Source organism: Gymnodraco acuticeps, unplaced genomic scaffold, assembly GCF_902827175.1.
Source record: "Gymnodraco acuticeps unplaced genomic scaffold, fGymAcu1.1, whole genome shotgun sequence".
NCBI lineage: Eukaryota > Metazoa > Chordata > Actinopteri > Perciformes > Bathydraconidae > Gymnodraco > Gymnodraco acuticeps.
This window is the reverse complement of record NW_022991298.1, coordinates 128,816-154,229: the sequence shown is the minus strand read 5'-3', so window position 1 is coordinate 154,229 and position 25,414 is coordinate 128,816. Positions and strand designations below refer to the sequence as shown.

Genomic DNA, 25,414 nt, shown 5'->3' with positions numbered 1-25,414 from the left:
ATATGGCAGAGAGCTGTAATCCCTAAACACTAATGACACATCAGTTAATATGCCTGACCGAGTCGAGAACCAGGAGTTTGTTTAATTGATATTATTGCAGTCAAATGTTGTTAATTCACTCACATTTGGATTGGGAAATGAACATGCAGGAGGCCGCTGGAGGCTCTAAAGTCTCACAGTTAGATGTGAAGTTTGGAACAACACATGAAGTCATCTGATATTTCTTGGTGTTCAGACCCACAAATCATCATCACTGACCTTTAACCCACGGCCGCCCTGTTTTCCCTGAAGACCAGTTTCTCCATTTTCACCCTGGATGAAGAAATATAAAAATCAGTGAAGCTTATCTCCTCTCATTTTCACCAGGCTGCTTCTCTCGCTTGGCTTAAAGCGCATGTAATACAATATTATGCTGAAAATAGTGTGCTGCAATGTGGGTTAATAATCTGGCTATCATGTTTATTTTGCAAGTTGCCAGTGTTAATCAACTCAAACAAGTGGCATGTTATGTGAAAAGTGGAGCTACATCAACATATATTAGCTTTTATACATACACTTGAAAACATTGAGTCACTTGTTTAAGGACACATCTGATGTTCACTCAAATGTTTTACCTTTTTTTTGCAAATTCAACTTTTTGTCAAATAACATTCTTGCAGTTCACTTTAAAAAAAATACCCACTATGCATTAAAGTTCATTCTCAAGCTTAGACTTTTTTTTTCTCTTTGTTGGAAAACATCCAGCTCCTAATTGACATCCCTGTTATTAAAAAGTATTTTAACTGTGCTCTTTACTGTACCTCAGTGCCACTGGGGCCAGGCTGGCCCTTGGTGCCCTCGAAACCTTGGAAGCCGAGGGAGCCCCTCTCTCCCTGAGGACCCCTAATACCGGCTGCTCCCTGAATACCCTGAGACGAAAGGATTTTTTTCTCATGAGAAGGCATAGAGACATTGTACAGAAGTACAGAAATGAACAGGTTAGCTTTTTGGGAAATATGTTGACTTGCTTTCTGTGAGTCTTATTGACAACTTTGTGAATTTGATTAACATAGACTTGCATACACAATCAATGTTCTGTTCACCAGTTCATTATCATGATGGCTTTCCAAAGTGTTGAGAAGTTTGTTCAGATTTGATGTACCTATTTGGGTACAGTCACTTTTACTTTGTGTTGAACAGAAAATGTATAAGCATATGTACCTTAAAGAGCCTGTGACAGCCTCCCAACAACTGTTGTGCAATGAAATATTGGGCTACTAGTCATCTCGAACCGTCAGTTTAAAAAAGAAGGTGCGATACCGTTCCGATAAATATCAATAATTTCGAACATCGCGGGAAATTCCTTCGACTCATTTTGAAGTTTTGGGGGAAGCCGGAAGTGACGTCAATGCGGGAACGCTTCACTGTGCGGCGAGAGAGCCAAACACGGACAAAGTGTGTTGTCATGCGTAGAAATGGTGAATTACTGGGTTTAGGCACGTTAATAACGTTGTAATGAAGTTGACTACAGTATCTTCATATTTGTCAGTGCTTTCATGTCAATTCGGCGAACATAAACATAAATGATCGTGGTGAAGATGATGATTACAAATCGGTAGTGAGAGCTGCTGAATTTCCTCCCGTCGGATGTGATATAAAAACAAATCGATTATTTTTGTAGTTGTAAACTCAAGTGGATGAAACTACATTTATTAGTGCTTTCATGTCAATTCGGCGAACATATGATACATTAAATGATCGTGAGGATGATTTAAAAATCGTTTGTTTGAGCCGGTCTGCATTTCCTGATGAGAAAACAAACCGATGCTTTTTGTAGTTGTAGTACACCAACATGGATTAAACGTGTGGTTTTTTTACCACAATGTTGGGGAAATTAATGGATAAAATGCACGGATTATTATTATTATTCCCACTCCGATCGGGACACTCGGTCCACCGTTTCCCCGCAGCGAGGCTCCCCCCGTTGACAGTTTACGTGGGCTGGGCTGGGTGCAGTGGCGGACTGGCCATCGGGACGAATCCCGATGGGCCGGTACCGAAGTGGGCCGGTCGGATAAGTCACTAGCACATCCCCCACTCCCCCCGTTGACAATTTACTAGCGGTACCGAAGTGGGCCGGTCGAGAGTCCCGGGATGATTTTTAGTCCCAGTCCACCACTGGCTACATGACCGTATTATCGCCCATATTGACGCACCTAATTCCTAAACTTCTAACAGATACAACATAAACCGATCCTTCAGCCTCATATGAGCTCTCAGACACGTTCAAAATTAAACTGTCTGAGCTTGCTGCTGTGTGCGCCATCGTGCGTTTGCATGCAGATACTGGGATCCTGAACGGTGCCGCTGGAGCGCTGTGCCCGCAATGACGTCACATAATTTGGCGGGACTTGAAGAATCCCCGAGAAGATCCAGAATATGGTCAACATTGAAGGGCAAATTAATGGTTATCAAAATACAAATATCCAAAATCAGTTCAGTAACGGTTTTCAAGGGGACAATATTTACTCAAATTGATGGGTTTGGATGATGGGGGAAACTCGTGTCACAGGCTCTTTAAGTAGCTCTATGACATTGTATTATTCTTGTTAATGAGCCTTATTGAGAGAACAGGAAGTAGCTGGCTCTTACTTTGTCGCCTTTAGGTCCTGGATCTCCTTTGTCCCCATTTGGTCCCCTTTTACCCTGTAAAGAAGTAAATGTTCAAAACCAATAATGTTTTGCATTAATCATGTTTGTAAATCTATAAAGAGCACCTACCGTTAACCCGGTAAAACCCATAGGGCCCTTTGTCCCTAAAGCACCCTGTAAAAAAAAAGTATTCAAAATGTATTACACAGCATTGTTCAATAACAGCATTTTACACTCCCCTTTCTGAATAGCAGACTGATTTCACTTCTTCTTATTTCTCTGAAATGTGTCTTCCATCAGAGTAAATGAGAAACACGTTAGCCTCATCCCAATACCCCTCCTCTGCTCCTCTCTTCCCCTCCTTGACTCCTTGATCCTTGACCCGGAAATCGATCAAGACACGCCATTTTGAAGGACGTCCCAATAGCTGAAATGCACACGGAGGAGTCGAGGAGGGGTGAGGGAGGATGGGTGCGGGAGGAGACGAAAGGGAGGATAGACGAAAGGGAGGATACACGAGAGCAGATTACGCGGAAGTGTTTTCACCACTCGCCGTATAAAAGCCCCGCCCCCACCTTCACAGCTGGTCCATTTCAACAGAGGAAAACCGACAACTGGAAGATGAGTGGAAAAGCGTCACATAAATGTATAAGTGCTCACAGATCCGTGGGAATTATTATGTGTAATTATTTTCTTAAGGTTATACTAACAATTTAAGTCATGTTTAATGATCTTGAACGTCACTAAAACATAGCTGTTAAGAAAGCTATTTCATAAATGGCTAGATCTTGATAAATAACAATTATTTGTATTGTTTTTGTGTAAAGATATTCAGGAGTTAAATTATTTTAAATGCACAGTCCTGAATGTGGGTTTGTGGTGAATGTGGGGATCTACAGGACACATATTTTCAGAGTAAAGGCTTTCACATTACTATCATTATATTTTTATTTAAATGTAGGCTACATTTGACACCAAAACGGAACACAAAAGCAGGACCAACCATCATACATTGAATTCCTTGACTAACAAGAGAAAGATTCATTCATTTAAATAAATATTTAACAACAAATGGGCCGGTTCTAAAGGGTTATTCAGTTAAGCCCCATGAGAGGGGATACAGCTGTGCACATGTCATCATTAACAGACGTCGTTTAAAAGTGACGTTTGAGTGAACGAGGACATCCCAATTTATACCTGAGGACTCCTCTGTCCTCGCGTCACCTCCTCGTGTCTCTCGCTCGCATCTTACGGAGGCGGAGCTAAGAAGCAAGGAAGGGACGCGAGTGAGGGAAAGGAGGAGTCGAGGAGGGGTATTGGGATGAGGCTAGTGACTTCAGAGTCCCACAGCACCATGTCCTGATCCACTGACACACTACAAACAGCAGATGGCACTGTGAGGCTGCAGGATGTTTCTGCAGTGCCTTCACAACTGCTTGTGACACCTCTGTCTACAGTGTGTGTGTGTGTGTATTTGTGTCTACAGTGCATGTGTGTGACTGTAATGTGATGAAGTAATTCACTAAAGAAAATATTTAAGTACAACTCACCAATGGCCCCTCAAAGCCGGGATCCCCTCGGGCCCCCATTGGCCCCACAGGCCCCTGATATGAACAGAAAGAAAATAAACGCAAAATGAAAAAGAGCGATAAGATATTGCATTTTATGCAGACCTAAATGTGGATGTATTACTTTGGAATTGCCTTATCTATAGAATACGCAAAATATTGAAGCAAACAGTCTATAATGCTAATCGTCCTTAATCAGAAACAAAAGAGCAACAGTGAATGTAATGTAAGTTAAATAACATACTGATGATGGAAGGTACTCTAGCAGTGTAATGAGAAAGCTTCTCTCTGTGCTTGGGATATACACTTCCTGTTTTCTTGATAAGCATGGGCCATTTCTTTATTTTGACAAAACTCTGTCCAATGTTAGATGTTGCTGTCTGAATAAATATTTGCTAACCAACAGCTGCTATCTAAATGCATCATTGTATATGTATTGTCTTTTGGTCTCCTGTTACTCTTTACATGTTGTCTTCAGCCATGCATGTGCAATATACTGAATTCATTTCAATTATTTACAACTGAAAAATCATTGTCTTAAAATTGTAAAGCAGAGCCTTTCACATCAGCTGTGTGACTTATACTTTGTGCGGCTCTGTTCAAGCTCAACACCTTAATCTCCTGTGCACTGTTTTAGTTTAGAAAACAAGAACCATTAACTTTAAGAGAACACTTACAGGTTCCCCTTTAGGTCCAGAAGCCCCGATCAGTCCTGGATGTCCCTGTGTAAATGAACACATTAACCTTCTGCACTTTACTGGTGAAAAATGAATGAAACAACACTCCGCGGTCAAAAGTCTTGCCTTGAACTGTACTCACTTGGAGTCCTCTGAGTCCTGGAGGTCCCATCTGTCCCTCTAAACCTAGAGGCCCCTAGTCAAGAGAAAAGTAAAGTGCCAACAGTCTCTAAACATGTCCAGCAGGTTAAATAACTGCAGCGTATATACAACCAAAGCACATGTATACCTGTGGGCCGTTGGGACCAACACTGCCAGCAGGTCCCATGTCGCCCTGGAAGAAACAATAAACCGTTTTACACACACAGGAAGTAACGTGCAAACTCAGTTAGGACACTCAGTGTGAGGTGTATGAAGCTTTCCAGACATAAAGGATCAATTAAATAAAAATAATTTAGCTTGATTTTTCATTTTACACATCATACGTTAATTCACAGTCACTGGTTTCTTTCCCTGTAAATTACATTGTTGTTGATTGAGAACAATAAACAATCTAAGGATGGCATCTTTGTCTGGAAATTTGTAAGTGGACAGTTTTTACTCATTTTAAACAATTACCACTAAATCTAATAATCCAAAATAGCTTCCACTCGCACAATAATGAGTGGTTATGGTGTAATCTTACTCTTGAGCCATTCATCCCTTGCGCTCCGACTCGTCCTGTCATACCCGGAGCCCCCTGTGAGACACACACACAAGCAGGTGTTATACACATATATATTCATAAACACCAGACAAATATTGTATCATAAAATCCTGTTTGCTTACCCTCGGCCCTGCAAGACCAGGAGGACCATCCAGTCCACTCTCCCCCTGAAGACAGGTTCATATAAGCATGAGTGATACATTTCCCACATTGTCCATCAGTTCCATTGTCCATATTCAGAGGGAAATGTATAACCTTATACACATCATTGAGACAGTTGGTGCAGCTGGAAAACATGCACAAGATGCCTACCCTTTTTCCAAAGCATTCTGTGAAACGCTTGAGAAAAAGGTGGACAGATATTTATCAAATATCTCCCAAAAGCAGATCTGGCAATTGCAAAATACGACATTGTAGTTCCAAAGGTCCAATAATACTTTTTCTTTGGTTTAATACTTTGCTTGACATGGTTAGCTTTGTGGCTAAACCAGAAAAAGTGACAATATATATATTAAAAAAAATATTTCGGGGCTTTTAATTATTATTATGTTGTATAATTATAATAATAATTCTTATTGTTTGGTACACAGGTCACTAGATTCAGTTGCTGTTGAAGAATAATGTCATGACTGAATTGTTGTTGTTGTTGAACTAAGCCCTTAATGTAAGAAGCACCACATGATTATACAGTAAAGCAGTGGTGTACTAGTGTGAAAGGCATCATAACTTTCACTTATAGAAGAATCATTCAGAATAGTGCAAAGCTAGAGATCTACTTGTGTAGCAGCTATAATCAGACGGCGCATCACTCACATCAGGCCCATAGGGCCCCTCTGGCCCGCAGCCACCTCGGGTCCCCTGAGGCCCCTGCAGAAAAGGATTCAGTGTCAATTTAGCAACAGTATATCATTAAAATACATAGAAAACGCTGTATTCATAGTAAGGTTTAATCATAGAGATTACTGCATGCTGGTCACAGTGCCTGTGTTAATACTACGAGGCAGAGGTTCTGGTTTAATGTCAAACAGAATCAAAGTAAACCCAAGAATAGAGGGAAGAGAAAATGGGAGTCAGCGCCTCGCTGCCTGGAACTCAAAGTTCAAAGAGGGACTGGCTTAGGGATTAAAAAGGATTCAGAGGAGCACGTCTTTCTTTCACAAAAGCTTATTGTTTTGTTTTACACTCGTTGGATGTGTAAGAAAGGTATTACAGAAGAAGGCCTGTTTTTTTCAATGTTGTTTTAAATGTATCCTGTAATGGGCTGGCATGTTGCCGAGTGGATCATATTGTAAATGTTGTTTATTTATAAGCAGCTTTATTGCACAGATAAAGGAGAATTGCTTTCTGATTTTGAGTGTAATGTAAAATGCAGAAGATCCTGGTCTGTTGCAAAGAAACTGAAAGCGGGGGGTAAAGACACTCACTTGTAGTCCGACAGGACCAGGAGGGCCAGATAAACCAGGTGAGCCCTAAACAAAGAAAAACACGGTACAAGATGATACCTCTATATCTGGTAGTTCAGGCACGAGTGGTGCAGGAATGAGTCCTCAAACGTTGAGATAAGTCAGCATTTTTCCAGTTCTGATTCTCTCGTATTAAAACCTAGTTTTTTTAATGTGTTTTATCGTTATCTGCCTGAAATAGGGTCCGTGGTTAATACAAGCTGAATTTTCATGTGTTGTTCTACGACATTAAATACGACAGTAAATGTCTGTTGACAAGAATACGTTATCTCTGGACCACTCAGTTTTAAAGCAATCTAGACAGTTAAGAAAAAACTTCATCTGGATATATTGACATTCCTTTTATATATATATACAAATATTCAGGAGGAATTAAACAGTAATGATATTTACCTTCTCACCAGGATCACCAATTTCTCCTCTTGGACCTATGACCCCAATGAGACCCTGGAAAGGTGGAGAAAAAACATGATCCAGTGTAGTAGTCATTTCTAACTCTTGTCTCTTTGTTTATTCTTCAAACATGAGTCCATCAATTTCATCTATAGGCAACATGTTTCAAATCGGAATGAAAGTTATTTTAAGAGTCGGACAATGGATTGCATGACAGTTTGTCAAAGTAACTTACAGTGATGAACCGAGAGAGAATACATATTTTCGCTCAATTCTGCTGTTGCCCTTAGCTCTATCGATCATATTCTCACCACTCTTAGAAAATGTTTTATGCACCAGCAGGTGAAAAACAGGACCCTAGCTGCAAGGCATCCTGCAGCATATAGAAACAGTAACTGATTAGCTGGGTAACATGCTAGTAACATTTAGTGGCTAAGATTTTCCCACAGGAGTTGGAGGAAACCAAAAAGAGAGAATACTGTAAAGTGTGAAAATTGGACTCAGTGTGACAATCGCCGGGTGACACAATTTCACTTCGTCTTAATGATAATGTTGTTCTGTATCTGCTGAATCTGTAATCCGGCAACTGTCCGCCATATTAACTTAAATGACGATATGTCATAGTTGTCCTACCTCAGTAAGAAAAGTAGGACTGTTAATATTTCAAGTCGCTTTCTGTCATTTGTGAAATTAAGAGTTTTTGTTGAAAAGTGTGTTGACATATCTCCAAAAAAGTTTTTTTTAAAGTGTGGTATTTTGGTACAAATATCAAAATAACTTGAAATGATACCAAGGACACAAAGTTAGGTAAACATCTGAGTGCTGGATTGTTAAATTACGGCCGAAAGATTAGCTGCAGCTAAAACTGCATAAAGTATAACCATTCCTGCTTGGCTCCAATTTCACAAACAGTAAATCTGAATTAAAGTGGGACTGACTTGTTCCTTTTACAGAAGCAGCTGTGCTGTTTTATTCCTCACCTCATCACCTTTTTCCCCTTTGGACCCTCGTTCTCCCCTGTATCCCCAGGTGCCCTGGTGTCAATCAGAGAGGAGATGGAAACATTTCAACAGTGAAAAGAACATCATGTATCGACTGTTGACTTATGCTTTAACTGTTTACTATAGAGAATGTGCCCACCTGTAGTCCATGATCACCATGTAGCCCCGGCTCACCGTCTACCCCATTTCCCCCGTCTCTGCCTGGGGCCCCGGCCTTTCCTGAAGGGCCCCTGAGACCCCGCTCGCCCTGAAAGACAACATGAATGATCACCACTGTTGATACTGCTTCTTTATCAGCTTAGTGAAAATGTAGGATATGGTACTGTATAAGATACGTTAAGCAAACAATAGAAAACTGACAAAAACAAACTAGACACACAGAGAGTGACATCACAATGGCCTGCAGGCGCCGTGGACTTCTCACTGGGAAAGCTGCGTTATAATTTATAGGTCTGTAGTGTGAAGACACTGACTCTTTTCCACTCAGTGAGGCCATTCATCACACAGACAAGGCATCACCTGAATAACAACGCAGTGTCAGGAAGATTGTGGCCTGCAATAACTCTGCCCGAAGACAGGTGGAAAAACGGCATGTTTTCACAGTGAATGGCTCCACCACCTGTGCTGGCAGTGGACGGCGTTATATTTTAAGCTGTGGACAATGATGGATGCTGTTACACATGGCGCAAATGGCATGATGAGTGAGATTTTCAACCTCTCCGTGCAGTTGTAACATTTGAAGCAATAAACTCTTTTTCAGGGTCATCCTGTTAGCCTTGCATACAGCAACGATTGTTTTCATAAGCAATCCTTTAATTGTTCATAAAATATTATAAGCGGTTTAAGATGACATTGTCAGGGGTGCTTGTCTTATCCCACCAACTTCCAAAAGCCTAAATAAATTCTATTTGCAGATACGTAAAATAAAAAATTAGCAAACTTGGAGAAGCTGGAAATGAATAGCTTGGCATTTTAGTTTCACATGTAATGACCTGAACAGTTATTAAAGGTTGTTGCTGATACTTGATTATCAATTGTATCACTTAACACAACAGGAAGCTGCATGTATAAATACAATCTAACATTTGGCGTAGTAGTACTATCCCCTTTTTTTCTTTCACCAACTAGACCTACATTTATCCTGCTGATCTGTGAATCAAAATGACGACTTAACAAATTCAGCACGAACACAACGTCTGCTAAAGGCTCCAACATTACCCTCTGGGTGACTTTGCAAAGTATGACAATTGCATACAGTCATTACTATCACTTTTCGAAAATATGCACTGCTTTTTCTATTTGTCCACTGAGGGTCGAGCTGTCATTTTAATAGTATTAGGCCCTGTTATTAAAAATCACACGTGCTTAAGTACTGCTTCGTGACCGTGCAGAGAAGGGTAATGTTCATGGTGGACACGTTATGTGTAAAAAGGATAGAAGAGTACACAGAGAGTTTGGCTTTCCAATCAAAAATATTCAGAGAGGTAAATGCAAAACCAGTTTTCTTGATGTATGAACTGCCCCTTCCATTACTCAAAGCAAACACATTTGGAGACAGTCTTCTTTAGATTAGAGGAAATTGCTGAAACCAATAACGTTTTTCCTGGATCAGGAAGTGCCGGTTTCGGTGCTCACCATATCTCCTGGCATCCCGGTTCTTCCACGATCTCCAGGTTCGCCAGGTGGACCCTGAGAAAGAAGAGCAACAAATACCACCATCACCAATTCAGAATTCCATATTATCTTTCTAAATGCTGCATATTCTGGTTCATCATTTGCATTTATATTTGTGAATGGATGTTTTACCTGCATGCCGGGCTTGCCCATCTCTCCGGGTGGTCCTTCAGGGCCTTCTCTACTCTGCAAGCTCACAAAGAAGATACCATCCTCAGGTCAGCAGAGAATTACAGAACAACTAAATCCCAACAAACAAAGGATATTAATCGTCACAGAATACTTACAGGCCAACCAGCACGAAGTAACTGGTAGAAATTGCTTTGCTACGGGAGAATAGCAACACACAGGGTAAGTTACAGGTCCAGAATACAAAATGAGAGGAAATAAAAGTACATGGATGGACAACATACAACTTTAATTGCATCATCTTCTCTGAAAATCCATCCATCTATGAACAAAGTGTGAATGCTCTCTGCAGGTTAGACCCACAGAGTTCAAAGCACACTCAATACGGTGACAAATCGTCTTCCCAAACTACTAACAGACTTCAATTTCTCAGTATTTTTGTGTAATGGCAGTTCTCCATCATGCTGACATAGAGGTGGGTGTCTTCTATCACATACAGCTGTGGCCACTGCAGAGAGATTAAACAGATGAGGACAGAGCATCGGCTTGCACGCACCAATAGTTCATGGTCTATGGTTTTATGGGTTTCGGTAAGATGGCGCAGCCTCGAAGAACATTTGATGTTCAGTGTGTCTTTTAGATGATTGACAATTAATTACTCAAGGGCTTAGAGAGAGCAAGAAGGATCCATCTTTTCAGGGGACGTCCAGTGGAAAGATGTTTAAAGGAACATTAGGAAATGTGATAGCTTACGAGTATTTACATCAGAAAGATAGATTACATTCTATCGTATCCAACACAAGTGAGTCAGTCCAGAATGTGTTAGCATAGCACAAGAAAAGCAGGCCTGAAAAAAGCAGTTTATTTTATAGCAGGAAAATGCATCCCCTAACAAGTCAAACTGACCAATACATATTTTAATGTCATATCTTGTTAGCATGCTAGCCCCCCAGCATCCAGAAACAGCTGGTTTTGCTCTCTATAAGGAGAAGACTTCTGACATGTTCATGTGGTCTCAAGTGGCCACTTGTTGTTTGTCAGTAAAGAGTCCCGATGGGTATGTTAGTGGCTTGTTAAATCACAATATCTGACAGCTTTAAAGTTGCTGTAAAGCACTTGAGCTAGGCTAGCAGGCCAGTGTTGATCTAGGCTAAACCTGACCCTGTGCTGTCTCTTCAGAAACCTTTCTCACGTCTTGACAAACACATAGAAATGCAATGTTGGATGAAAAACAATTATGAATCCTCTTATCGCTTCATGAAAATATTGCCTTTTCATCACTTGCTGAGTGGCTAAGAAGATGTGAAATATCTGCCTTCCCTCTTTGTTCAGCCATTGGCACTGAGCCTTTATCAGAGTCTTTACTGAACAGTTCAAAATCACACACTAGGTACTGTATACAGTATGACACAAGGTTGATCGAATCTCTGTCTATTATCGAATAAGAACTGGGCATATAAATGGTGCTGCATTCAAATTATGTTGTGTTTACTACAACAAAATCCCAAGTGACATGTGATTAAAATGGCAAACAATAAAGTACAAGAATTAAATACATTTGAAATCCCCTTTGAAATCTCTTTCTAAAAGACTACATGTAAATATTGCACCTGAGAGTTTACAAGTATGTTGTTGTTCCCATGTTACCTGAAAGGCAGCCAATTCCTCGGCTGTGTTCTTCCACAGGTAGAAGGTGGGAAACCCTGGCGGTCCAGGAGGTCCTGACTCCCCTCTTTTTCCTGAACGCCCTTCAGAACCCAACTTACCCTATGAGAGATGAATGGAGGTGGGAAGTAGTGGAGTACAAATACTTCGTTACTGTACTTAAGTACATCTTTCTGGTTTCAGTACTTTACTCCACTAATTATTTTTCTGACGACTTTTTACTTTGACTTCTTACATTTCTAACACAAACACCTGTACATTCTACTTCTTACATTTCCCAAACAGCTGGTTCCTTTAGTCTGAATGTGTGTTTGGTGGCGTGATCATTATTATTTAGAGTCATTGCGTGCCTATTGATTTGAACACGATCCGTGTATCCATCATTTCCTGGTCTTCTCTAAAGAAGAGGGACCAATGGAAACGTTGTCATGTTGCCGTTGTTCAGCATGGAAACATTCATTAGCTAACAATGACATTATTGTTCTATTGATATAAAGGGAGGTCAGGTACTCTTTAAAACAGCTGCTAGTTATGGGTACTTTTTACTGAAGTACATTTCAAAGCCCTCTTTACTTTTACTTGAGTAAAGAAGTTTAGTCAGTATTTCTACTTTTACCAGAGTATTTTTAAACACGAGTATCTGTACTTCTACTTGAGTAAAGGATGTGTGTACTGTTGCCATCTGTGGAGATGAAAAGGAAGTGGTACGTTTATCCACGACAAATCAATGTATATGGAACACTTGTTTGTTTTTTACTATGGCATCATAAAAGTGATATAATGCAGTATTGGGGCTCAGGCACTTGGGCCCAATGGAACAGAGGGACAGGACTTTATAGCAGTATTAACATGTCAGAAGTGAAAATGAGCTTTATAACAAGATGTAGCCTCAGATGGTATTTAGTGTACTCAAATCTAAAGGAGTCAAGTGGACTTACTTAACACATCGTCATAGGTTATCATCTCGTAAAGAAACACTTCTCTTACCTTATCACCTTTAAACCCAGGCCGGCCAGGATCACCAGTACAGCCCTGCCAAACAAGTAACAACCTTCAATAAAACAGCTCAGAAGGACAAACAAATTGAAATAGTGTTTTAACCACAAGTGAACTGTTGGTTAAAGTGAAACCGTTATATATTTAACAAATCATCCCAGAAATGTAAAAATAACAACCTTCCTACTACTCCCAAGAGGGAAGACCTGCGACCTGACACACAAGCAAAGCACCGGATCCTTGTAAAACCTCACAGTTTGTAGCCTTTTTGAGTGCCTTCTAAAAAGCGAAAGACACATTTTAAGTGTTGTTCACAACACCTTGAATGCCAATTAAACACTAAGATGTTATGGCTTAATTAGTACTTAGATATACATGAACTGTATGTTGAAGCTGCTCGGCACTGTGTAGATCCTCAATGTGGATGTCTAAGTCTAAATTATATCTGGATCTGAACAAATACATCTTATAAATGTTACCACATCTTTGCTATGGCATTTTCCTGGAGGTTAAAAACCCATTTTGGAGATTTTTTGTGAGCTTGTTTTTACTGAAGGTTTACATAGTAGTGCATATGCAGCATTGACATTTTGTGTTTGTATGAATTTGTGTATGTACATATGTATATATATATATATAAATAGAGACCATTCTCCTAACTTTCCTGTATATATTATATGAATGATTATATAAATTATTCAAGGTTAAAGTATACATTAATATTGTATGTTAACACATATTAAGATGTAAAAAGAAAAAAAAAATGTTTTAAAAAGGGAGAAGGGGTCGGATTAAATAAGTGTAAACTTCTTCCGACCCCTTTTCGGACGTGTAATTAGCTAAAGCTTTGTTGTTTATTGATATCAGACAATGATACTACAGATTATTCAATTATTAATTAAATATGTCGTTTTGTTGTTATTCATTTGTATAGTACTGTATCATGTCTGTATCATCTTTTGTTTCATTTGTATTTGCTTTGGTTTTAAACGCTCGAAAAAAATAAATAAACTAAACTAAACTAAATAAATAGGCAACACGGTGTAAAGACAAAGCAGTGAGGCCATTATGTTCTCCATCTGGACATCTTGGAATGTAATACCGCACTAATGCAATCGCCAGTCACCGAAGGAAAGCAACAAAGCCTGTGGTCAAGTCATAATTCATTTCAGAAAGTGTGTTAGTGGTCAGTTTAACTCATGGTTAGGTACATTTCATGAATTGGTGGTACTGGTTCTATTGTTACCAGCAATTTAATTCACCCGATGAATTGATTTAGAACAGTGGTTAAAATGCTTGCTTAAGGCGAACTATTTCAACATTTCGAGGCAGCTGCCAGCCAATTAGAGAAGAGCATTTCCTGTAATGTATACTTGTACACAGTAATGCTACAAGCTAAAGCATACTAAGAAAAGCTAAACAAGTTAGAACTGAAGTGCAGCAAGTTAGAAGAAGAGAGAAGGATTGTATTCTGAGCCAACAGGACGTCTTCCTTCATGTTCCCTACAGCCGTCTTTAATCACAGTAATCGTGCTGAGTGATCCTGCGGATTTTATGGCAGCGTGACTTCAGAGGCTGATCCAGACATGAGCAGATGTGCAGTCTGGTTCTGGTTCTGTCTGCCCTGCAGTCCCTGTACTGACCCACCTCTTACACCAGGTAAACCATCAGATTGGATGGTATAAAATGACTCTACCCATTAGTACCAATCACATAACTTGGCAGCCAGGGGCTGAGACTGTCACATCGAGTAATGCTATGACAAACTGTTGAGACTCCTTAACTGTGTGGTTCCCTGAGTGCTCAGATCGCTGCATCAAAGACATGTGGATCAACACATGTTTGAGCAGTGTATCCTTCCCTGATCAGAGTCAGATGGCAGCTTATGGAGAACAGCTCTTGTAAGCCGTAAAGCATAAACAGACGTCGCACTCTCTTTATTCACAAGGCTGGCCCTAACATTGTTTTATCTCATCCAACAACAGAAATCTCTGATATGATACATAATATACTGTTAAATCAATGGGAATCAAGCCCCCATTTCTTACACCCTCAAATCTATTGTAGCGCCAAGAGGTGTTGTCACTTGGACAATAGTTAAATACAAACTAATACAATGCCTGGAATAAGATCAGATGATACGGTTCACTGGCAATGCTTGCTAAACAATGTCAGGCACAAAAAGTTGGCAGTAAATAGGCACTAAGTTGCTGACAGACAAGCCTAGGTAGGAAACAATGTCCTTTATTTGACTGTTGTTTGGAAAAAAATACATTGATTACACTTATGTTATTATAATGGATAATGGAAGACCATAAGACAACTCACTTCCTGCCCTGGGGGACCTATTCGGCCTGGTGGTCCTCTTTGGAGCCGGTACATTTTGCCATCTGAGCCCAGGACCAGGTCTCCATCTCTGGATACAACAGTCACAACGGCAGAGCGCTCCTTGTCTGGTTGCCTACCATTGGTGATGGGTCTCCCCTTCTCGACTACTGCCTTTGTTGGTGTTCCAGAATCCGTGGAAGTTCTCGGATCCGAAGGGATCTTAGGTACAGGCAAATCCACTGAGGGCTTCTTCGTGGTACCCCCGATGTCCAGGTCAATTATGTCACTGGATGGTTTCCTTGGGAACAATGATGACGTCCTCCCACTGGAGTCAACCTTTTTGTCTGTTGTTATGTTCTCCTCTATCATTTCAGGCTTTCCCTTCTGGCTTCCCTTAAGTCCATTTCTGGAAGGTTTCCACTGAGGGTTGACTTGTCCGCCATTTTGGAAGGTTGGATCCAACAAGTCGGTGTCCTCATCTACCACAAAGACATCCCCACGACCCATTGAACCTTTCCGATTGTTCCCTGAAGGCACCGTCCCGTCCCCGCGAGAGCTCCCTCGGCGCAGAAACATATTCTATTGGAAACAAAACAAGAATTAGGGACAATCCGATAACATTCTTTGAGGATTTTCAAGAACAGATTTCTGGCTGATGATGTTTTAACTAACATGTGAAGCATTGAGATTTCATCCCTGTACACATTATATGTTGAATCACCTTATTAGATCAAAAAATTCATTATTTTAACGAACACCATTCCTACTTTATAATATCTAAACTCGTCTCCTACATCATTCAAATAAAACCACAGCTGCAAAACTTATTCCCTTCTTGAAAACATCATCAACTCATCACTGACATCTGGCATTATTTGGTCTGCCTTCAAGTTATTAGTTTCTCATCTGTTCATGACAGTAACTCTTGACCCATCTGCCAATATGTTATAGACAGAGAGTGTTCTTTCCAAAACGTGTTTCCTATAATTAACATTTCCGCGGTTTACACTGGGTAGTCTGTACGAGCCAAACTACAAAACATGTTTATTGTTAGCATCGTCCACACTGAAGCTTCACTTTGAATGAGGTGACGTCACTTTTCGCCGAACTGCATTGTGGGAAGCAGAGCGGAGCTTTCCTGGCGTTTCAGGCTGCAAAAGTTGAGCAATGTTCAACTTTTGAAGCTTCGGAAGCTTTGGGTGGAAGCGTCAGCCAATCAAATCATATGCCAGTACAAGCTCTAGCCAATCAAACCGCTGCTTGTGTGTCAGGGGCGGGAGATTCATGTGATTGGTTGTTGGTCGAGCTTCAGACACGCCCAGCTCCAAGCTTTTTTTGAAGCTGTAGTGTGGACGGGCCGTTAATGTTGACTTTGAAGAATCCCTCAAAACAAACAGCAATTTAAGGTTACGTGGTTTCCAGAGGGGACAAACATCAACATGCTAACCACTACGACCCAGCATTTTCCTTTGCTTGTCATACTGCATTACACGCATACACATAACAAAACACATCAAATGTTGGGCCTCAGGGAACAGTGGTGCAGTGAGAGAGGCCTTTCAGGGGACGGGACCAAAGGGCAAATGATGTTTGATGACCCTAATGGGCTGAAATGGAGAGCACTTAAGTGGAGCTGAGAGATATATGGGAAGCAGGACAGGACGAGGAGGAGAGGGAAACAGGAGCGTGCTACCTCAGAGCTTTTTCTCAGTGTCAACATATCCACCCATTTTCTTTCCGACCATCAATACGTATTTGCATCATCAAAATATGATAAAGGAACAAAAAGTAATAGTAATTAGTAACATTACCATATCTACACTATGTAGGAATAGTTTGCTCAAACACCTTTAGTTCAAGATTAACTGGTACTGGTAAATGCTGCCAACCTTTAAAAATGACCTCATTCAACATGTGCTTTATAGGTCTGCAGAGTGTTCATGAATAAAGAGTTAACTGAAATCTGTGTCCTGAAGAGTACAGCATGCTGGAGGTGAAACATGAAGAATAAAAATGGTAATAAACACATTTTATGAATCAGCATAGTTGTCAGAGGGGATCTTGGGTTTCCTGTTTGGTTACGGGCATTTGTTAGGCAGAAATCCATTTAGCATGCTCTGATTGTGTTATCAGAAAGAATGATATGCCCTAACCTCACCATGAAATTATCAATTGAACTTGGCTTGCGTTTATATAATATGATAAATTAGAATAAAAGCCAAAGTCTTAAATACTGTACTTGCAATGAAATCCATTTGTTGGAGGGCTGGCAGGGTATTGTAAGGGCTTTTAAAAGGCTGATGCAGGCAAGAGGCCAGACACGGCGGCCTTAGGGAAAACAAGGACCCTTTCTCTCTCTCTTATTCTGGTCCACAGCCAGGCAGCCGACCCTGGTAAAAAAGATGATCTTCCCACCAGTCTTAGAGATATCTCTATGAGCCCTAGCCCAGGGAACACTTAGTTGGAGAACTATGACACTTTGGACGGTCAGTCGGAGGCAAATTGCTCTCAAATATAATTCACGACAGAATCAGTTGAGCATCATCTGCGTATCTCTGATAAGAGAAGCCATGAGAGCAAATGACAGAGCTAAGTGAATTGGTTTACTAAGAAAAAAAGGAGGGGACCCAGGACGGAGCCTTGAGGGACCCCAGTGACTAATGACAAGGGACAAGGATGTGAGACAGTACGATTAAACACACAAAAAAAGGGGAGTTCCAGCAAAGGCTCAACCAAAACAAGGCAGTGACTTACTAGGGAAACAAATATGTCTTAAAGCTCACAACTGAACTATAGGGCCAATTGGGTAAGGGCAGAATACACAAAGAGTATATAATGCCCAATAGTCAGAGTACTGCACCGGGTTGGTTATTGGCCAGGAAATCCGCAAACGTTTTGTAAAGAGTAAAGCCTACAACTATACAAAAGAAGCGTTCCAAAATGTGTAAAAAAGATAAATGGACTGCACTTTAAGGGCATTTAACTGGTAAGGAAGGTGTAATAGAAGGTGGTTTAATGTTATCAGATGTGAGTGGCATGCCACCAAGTAATTTTCTTGTCAAATAAACTCTAGTAATTCCAGTGAAAAAACAATTTATACCTTTGTATCATGAGCCAAAACAAAGTTAACACTAACTGTCTTTCTGTCTACACTGTAGTAGCAGGCTGAAGCAAGCAATGACACTGTGTGTGTGTGTGTGTGTGTGTGTGTGTGTGTGTGTGTGTGTGTGTGTGTGTGTGTGTGTGTGTGTGTGTGTGTGTGTGTGTGTGTGTGCACGTGCGTGTTGCATTGTATCCTAACAACACAGTCTGAGTGAAGGCATAATGCAAGTGTGTAATCTATAGGTGAATAAATGACAGACAGGGTATCCAGGGGTTCAGTCTGTGTCAGAATGCATTGCTGCAGGCTGATGAACAAACTCCATAATGCTTCCCTAATGCTCCTGTCAGATGATTTTCATTATGAGTCTTACTTAAATAGAAGGTACCTATGGTCATGCGCATGTACTTTCTCATATATCAGCATATTTAAAACCCTCAGGCCTCAGACAACCAACTTATAATGTAAAACTGCTCTCTTCTTAAAGTGGCATCCGACTGTTTTGTTTCAACATGTTGATGGCACAATGTATTGGCTATAGAACAATTACACAATTGCTTTTACAATACATACTTTGGCTTTGACTTTAGTCACTAAATGGGTCTGGTATAAGGCTCTGGAAAAAAAGATGAGCGACCCAGTTTTCTTTACCACAGCAGAAAGGGAGAGGAGCGTTGTCTATTGCCACTTAAATGTGTGTTCAATACACTATACTGTCAAAAATTAATTTGGTCTGTGGTTGCTTTGCATGTTTTCATTGTACAGGTTCCCAAAATATCGCTAAAGAATGCAATAATATTTCATACAATAGCGTGTTTCCAGCTTCGTGTCAATAGTTAATAATAGGGAATGCTCTTCCCTGCGTCAGCATGACAATTACCTCATGCAGAAGTCAAGGTCAATAAATCTTGTAAATTTGTCCACACGTATTAAATAATTGAAAACAACTGACTGAACTGAAAGAATAAGCCAATGCACTCAAAGTATTAAGCCTGTGCCAATGCATTTTTCCCCCCCTGATAAGTGTTTCCAACATTAAAGACAGCCACTGGTCTTACTTGCAGGAACTTGATACTCTGACAATCACACAGTCACATGGTTATCTTGTATATGTGTCTTAATTACAGCATCTATGCATGCTTATACAGTTAAAAACATCTGCCAGTGCCACTGCGAAAATGTTTGGATACATTTTCGAAACTCTTCTTTTAAACACTTACTTCATGAGGTTATTATTGGTCACCTGAATATGGCTGTGTACAGTACAGTCACATCAGTTCATTAGTTCAAAAACATATTCCAAAGGATATTACGGAGGCCCCAAGGGGACATAGCGGAAAACATGTTTGAATAACTTCCTGGTGCAATGGAGAAACGATGCTGTGCTGTCCAGAAGGTTTATTGTGTTGTCAATGTCCCCTGAGGGGTACGATATATAACAGAACTTGAAGATTGCGACTCAACTTCTTAGTAACTCTTGAGTAATATTTGTGGGAAAACAAAAAAGCGTGAGTACAGAAGTTGACAGGGCACACCTGGACTATATGGATGGTTTTGACAAATGACTGTGTCCTCCAATCAGCACAAGCCTCCTCAGGACTCTGTCTGCATGTGTAGCTGACAGATCCTCTGTTTAGAGGGCAATACATAGTCTATGGAGGCCTTATATCCTGACACAAGCGCTGCAGGCTATCCTGCTATCATCTCTACACACACGCAGACACACAGACAATGAACACTTGCTCCTACAAACGGGCTAATCAAATGGCAAGGTCCGTAAATCTAGCCAAGACACAGGTATGTAGACTGGCTTGGTCTTGCAAGCAGCAGTGAGCAATTTGGCCTGTAAAAAAGCATGATGACAGGGGTCTGATGTTTCAGGAATAAAGAACAGGAGTGTAACTTAAGTGTAATAAAAAACTGAACAATATGAGCAGAACTTTTATATATGAATAGTAAAATACTAGATAAACAAAATGTTGCCAGGGAACTTGAAACAAACACAAGGAAACCAGCAACAGGACCCTGCCAAAGTGAAGACAAGAAAAGTGAGTTATATGTATTATTGCCTCTGATATGATGTAGACAAGGCACAAAGCCAATGTGTTAAATCACTGTGAGCATGCATGTTAATACCTGCATGTGCACATCAATGTATTTTTGCGTGGGTGTGTCAAAATTGTCATGTGCACAGGAGTGAGCGTGTGACTCTGAGTTGTTCGGCGGCATTAACATCATCATACTCAGGGATTTGATTCTCAGCAGGACCACCCATGTTAGAAATGCCACTGTTGGTTGGGATCAAGGCGTCACAGGAAATCACCAGAGGTGGTCCCTGAGTATAAGATCATGAAGCATGTTGGAGGGACAAAAGAAACACCATGGCTTTTTTAAACAATAAAACTGCTGTGCAACCTCTAACTAGCTTACGATGCAGGCATCTCATTATTACACTAGGTAGCCGAAGACAGCTGAAAGGCTTTTATACAGAGAGTTGTATTGTCCTATTCTCCCAGTAACTGTGATCTGATAATGCAGAGAAAATATACTCCAATTACTGAGTGAGAAGGAAGGTAAACAGTTACCTATTCTCACTATGCTCACTTCATTGTTCCAATGATTACTTCATTGTATTAGATGTATTTAGGAATATATAGAAAGATTTAAGGGTGTGCAGTTTTGTTTGTTTAAATATCATTCAAGGGTTTTTCGATCCTAGACACCCGTTATTAAAACCCTTATGTGCAACAACGTTAGAAAAGCTGTCTGTTAAAAAGCTTACATTGTCACTGACTATTAGTTTTTACATGAATACAAATTGTGTCTATAAGTTAGTAGTTGCACAAATAATTTGCTGCATTTAATTGTTAATCTCTTATAGAGAAATGAAACACACATTTGAATGTCTGTAAATTCTAAAATGTAATTCAAATGTAAGATTTAAACTGATACGTTCTCTATAGGAAATTGTTGTGGTTGATTAAAAACTATAACGGGTGCAATCCTGAACTTTAAACATCACATTTCAATCTTTCAAGAGCTGTAAATGCATGTTATTGTGCTACAGATTTCCATTCTGAAAGAAGAAAACCTTTTTTATGGAACAGGGTATATGCAGGAATCCTGAAGTCAAATGTTAAACCTTTTAAGACCTTTTTTAAGACCCTATCCATACATTTTAAGACCTCATCGCCACTTCGAGTTTAAACCTGTTACATTGGCGACACACTTGCCTCACATTTACTACAGCATTGATTGTCCTTCCTCCTTATCTTCCAACCATTTGGACGCAAACTTGCATTTCCCCATAACGATGTTGTTTAACAACCGGCGTAAACGGACCTTCGCGCTATCAAGCAGTGAGCGTGCGATGTCCTGTTCAGACGACATAAATAAACTACACAGAATCACACTACACACCTACGCAATGATTACATTCAAGCAGACTGTAGAATACAACCTCTTTGGATAATTGATATACTTCGAGCAAAGGGAACATTTACATTGATAATTGTGTACAGGGTAACACCAGGCAGTACCTTTCCCTCCGGGCGACTTTGACCTCGCACGTGCAATCCATCTAAATCCAGCAGCAGGCATCCCAGCAGCAAGTACCATCCAACATGGTGGAGCATGACTGCAGGAGACACTGCTGCTCTGTCTGCACTTCAGCTCTGTTCCCATTGTACCCACAGGCAGACCTCTGCACAGGAGGCTGGTCCAGCCCACAGCCGACACACCCACACACCTACTGGGTACACACCCTTCCACTATTATCAACTGTACGTGTTGTCAAGGCAATACATGTGATCTGGGATATATGTAGGAGCAGGGTTTCCATTATCTGGTAATTACTGCTTTTTATGTGTGGCCTGTAGTCCCGGCCGCTCTCTGCTCTGCTCCATGTGTGAGAGCAGAGTTCACAGCTAAATGAATATAAAGAAAAACACTGATTAGGGTGGCCTAATTACATTACATTTAGCTAATGCTTTTATAAAAGCGACTTTCAATAAGTGCATTCAACCATGAAGACAAACTAATATTTATCTGTGCAGAAATAGTAGGTTCTAACTAAAACTAAAACTATTCAAGGAAAACCAATGTACAAGAATATAAAACATTAGATTTAGAATTCAAATTTCAACACTATAAATGAAGGTAGATTTTCCGGTTCAGCTTTCCTGTGCTGTGCAGGACGTCCTGCCTTGTTCCTGTGCTAAGACGCTCTGTCCCTCTGGCTACAAGGACTTTTATTGCACATTTTTACTTATGTTTATATAAGTATATATTTAATTATTGTAATATGGTGAAAATGTCACAAAATGTAATTTCCCTCTGGGATTAATGAAGTCTTTTGATTGATTGTGACTTTCTCGATGCCGAGTGTGAAAAACAGTCTAGACTCTAGAGTCACAGAGACAACTAAGCTCGTGGCTGCAGCCTAAGAGAATCTAAAATGTATAGTGTTCATGATGTCATTCTACAATTTCTTCAGGACTATCTTCAAGGACAAGTGGACCGGTACCAATTTGTTCCAACAGAAACCCAGTGTAGGACACAGAAGCCTGGGCAATTATCCCTCAGGGTGGCCTCTGTAATTGCTGAGAAACATGGAAACTGACGGACACAACTGTGATGTCGTCAAATCTGGGACAATTTAAATAGCTTTTAGACGCTATAAGATGCTAACCGCAACATCATGGGTGTCTACAAATCTGTTGAAGTGAATTACTGCTCCTTCCAACTGACTGAAGTGGAACGAAGGAAAACAGGGACGGGGATGGTGTGAGCGACTCCACGCTGCTTTCACACATGGATGGATTTGGGTCTGAGGGCGCCTGCACACAACCAAAGAAAATCTCTGGAGGGGAATTAGAAGTGGGGGAAGCCGCAGTGCCCAGTCAGTGAAATAACCACAGTTGGGAGAACAATTTAAGGGGGAAATATTCACCAAGGACTCTGAGGTCGGCTTGATTTACACTACTGGGTCGACACAGAAAGGAGACCTCCTCTGCATGAAAGTGAAGAACAGCAGGGCAGCTCCCTGTCACAGGATGTATGACTTCATGTCTATTAGGAACAAAAGGAGAGGTGGTCTAGCGCAAACAGCAATATAAAAAACGAGAGCAGAGGGAGGTTGATTCGAGGTGAACAGGACCTCTGTGGGCACTTTAAAACTGCAGGGCAGATGTGTGGAGGAAATCAATGATCTCTCTTTAATTTCCCGGCACATCTTTGGTTCCCAGCCACATAATGGCTTCCAGAGATCTTCGCCGTCTGCACTGAAAAACGTAATAATCGTTGCACTTTGAGAACAGGACCTGTTGTGGGATACTTTGTTCCGTGAGGAGTTGGGAGGAACAGAATGGAGAGTGATTGCTGATGTTGCGCTCTTGTGATAACGCTCCATCATGTCGCATTTAAACGGAGCTGATTTATCTTCACAGCATGGATACCCCCATACTAAATTACAGTTTTGAAAGGAAAATTATTAGTTTGGGCATGCTCTGGCTTCTCACGTTGAGAAAATTGTTCCACGTCTCTTAAGGGCAGAGAGAAAAACACAACAGGGGCAGGACCTCCTTCCTTTCTTCTGTTTCTATCCAAATCCTCCATCTCCTCTTTCTCCCTAGCATCCCCTTTTAAAAAACCCACTAGATTAGAAACCCCCCTGGCTTGTCTGTAATTACTTTAATTTAAATTGGAAACAGTTACAACCATTAAAAGTTACTGCTCAATATATGGTAATGTGAATAAAGGAACATCTTGACAGTGTGCCGAAATGTCTAAAAGGATGGCATATGCTATTTCATATTTTTACACAAAGCATGTTTTCGTGTCCATGGGTTTTCATTTAGCAAATAGTTCGCTCCAAGAGATTTGGTTCCCTTCTGCGGAGTCTTTGATGCATCACGCAAGTCTTAGCTTCAGAATCCAACCCATCAGATTGTTTTGTATTAATTTAGTATCATTTTTTTCTTCCTTATTCCGTCTATGGAAACGAGAGCTCTGTTTCCCACTGTATCCCTTCTGTTGTTACTTAGACATGTTCTTGGTTTAAGAGCTCAAAGCGTGATCAGAACTAAACGTTTTTTATGGGACCATAAATTAGATTACCCCTAAAACAAATCAATGTTGAATATCAGCAGGAGGAGAGCTAGTTAACATTAGCTGTTAGCAGATGGTGGACAGGACATTCCTGCTTGGTTAGATAACAGAGCTAACAGCTAAAGGGGACGGAGGTTCCATTGACAAAAAAGGATATATGGCGAAAGTTCAATTATAGAACGTAATAGCATCTGTTAAAATGTAATCTTGTAAAATTATTTAGTTTTTAGCGAGACCTGAAGAACAGTTATACGGGAGTGCTTGTTAAAAATGATAGGATTTATTGTACTGTTTTTTTTAAATGACTTTAACATAATAAAAAAAGACACTCTATAACTCAAAATACATTCTAAGAATCCTCCGGTTTTTTAGTTAGATTCAGAATCAAAGTCATACAGTAGTATTTGTCTGCAAATCCATTGTCAAATAGCTTGTTTGGGATGAAGCCCATTCGGAGAAATGTACACAGGAACAGGCTGAGAATACTGAAAAACAGATCTAAAGACCTTGGTGAACATAACTCTGAAAAGCAAATGTTTCTTATTGACATATATCACTTTTGCACACACCAGTCCACATGACACTGACAAGACCCGAAGAATGTTGAACCTGGGAGATTCATGCCTGCATTTTTCTAACTCTAAGTGCTATAATTAAGGGAATATTACATTATTTCACAATAGCATCAACACTGCTTAAATTATTTACTTTTCCCTGTCTCTGATATGATCATAAAGCATGACACTCACTAATCACAGAGTCCTGCAGACACAGCCCTGAGAGAACTGTAACTATCCTTTCAGCAGAATCTATGGAGTCAGATTTGGGTCAATATTCTAGCGCGTAAAACAAGCTACTCACGAGCGGAAAATGTGCTTTTACACGCGCATAAAATTACCCTCGCACACAGATTAAACCCCCGCGAGCGGCTCTGCACTCGCTCGCGAGAGAGACAGCCCTCTTGCTCGTTCGCGG

The 25,414-nt window shown here is 40.5% G+C and overlaps 1 protein-coding gene across 1 annotated transcript in view; it reads right to left on the bottom strand.

Moving 5' to 3' along the window:
• si:ch211-196i2.1 (collagen alpha-1(I) chain) overlaps positions 1–25,414 on the bottom strand; it is a 66,726-nt gene that overhangs the window by 32,598 nt on the left and 8,714 nt on the right. The window contains exons 3-23 of the mRNA XM_034240177.1: positions 15,232–15,810; positions 12,895–12,939; positions 11,890–12,009; positions 10,401–10,439; positions 10,246–10,299; positions 10,075–10,128; positions 8,579–8,686; positions 8,419–8,472; positions 7,439–7,492; positions 7,007–7,051; positions 6,396–6,449; positions 5,705–5,749; positions 5,562–5,615; positions 5,166–5,210; positions 5,019–5,072; positions 4,877–4,921; positions 4,182–4,235; positions 2,761–2,805; positions 2,632–2,685; positions 801–908; positions 259–312 (exon numbers count right to left, since the gene is read on the bottom strand). Of these exons, the coding sequence (XP_034096068.1) occupies positions 259–312; positions 801–908; positions 2,632–2,685; positions 2,761–2,805; positions 4,182–4,235; positions 4,877–4,921; positions 5,019–5,072; positions 5,166–5,210; positions 5,562–5,615; positions 5,705–5,749; positions 6,396–6,449; positions 7,007–7,051; positions 7,439–7,492; positions 8,419–8,472; positions 8,579–8,686; positions 10,075–10,128; positions 10,246–10,299; positions 10,401–10,439; positions 11,890–12,009; positions 12,895–12,939; positions 15,232–15,807 (1,761 nt within the window). The 5' untranslated portion in view covers positions 15,808–15,810. The remainder of the gene's footprint in view (positions 1–258; positions 313–800; positions 909–2,631; positions 2,686–2,760; positions 2,806–4,181; positions 4,236–4,876; positions 4,922–5,018; positions 5,073–5,165; positions 5,211–5,561; positions 5,616–5,704; positions 5,750–6,395; positions 6,450–7,006; positions 7,052–7,438; positions 7,493–8,418; positions 8,473–8,578; positions 8,687–10,074; positions 10,129–10,245; positions 10,300–10,400; positions 10,440–11,889; positions 12,010–12,894; positions 12,940–15,231; positions 15,811–25,414) is intronic.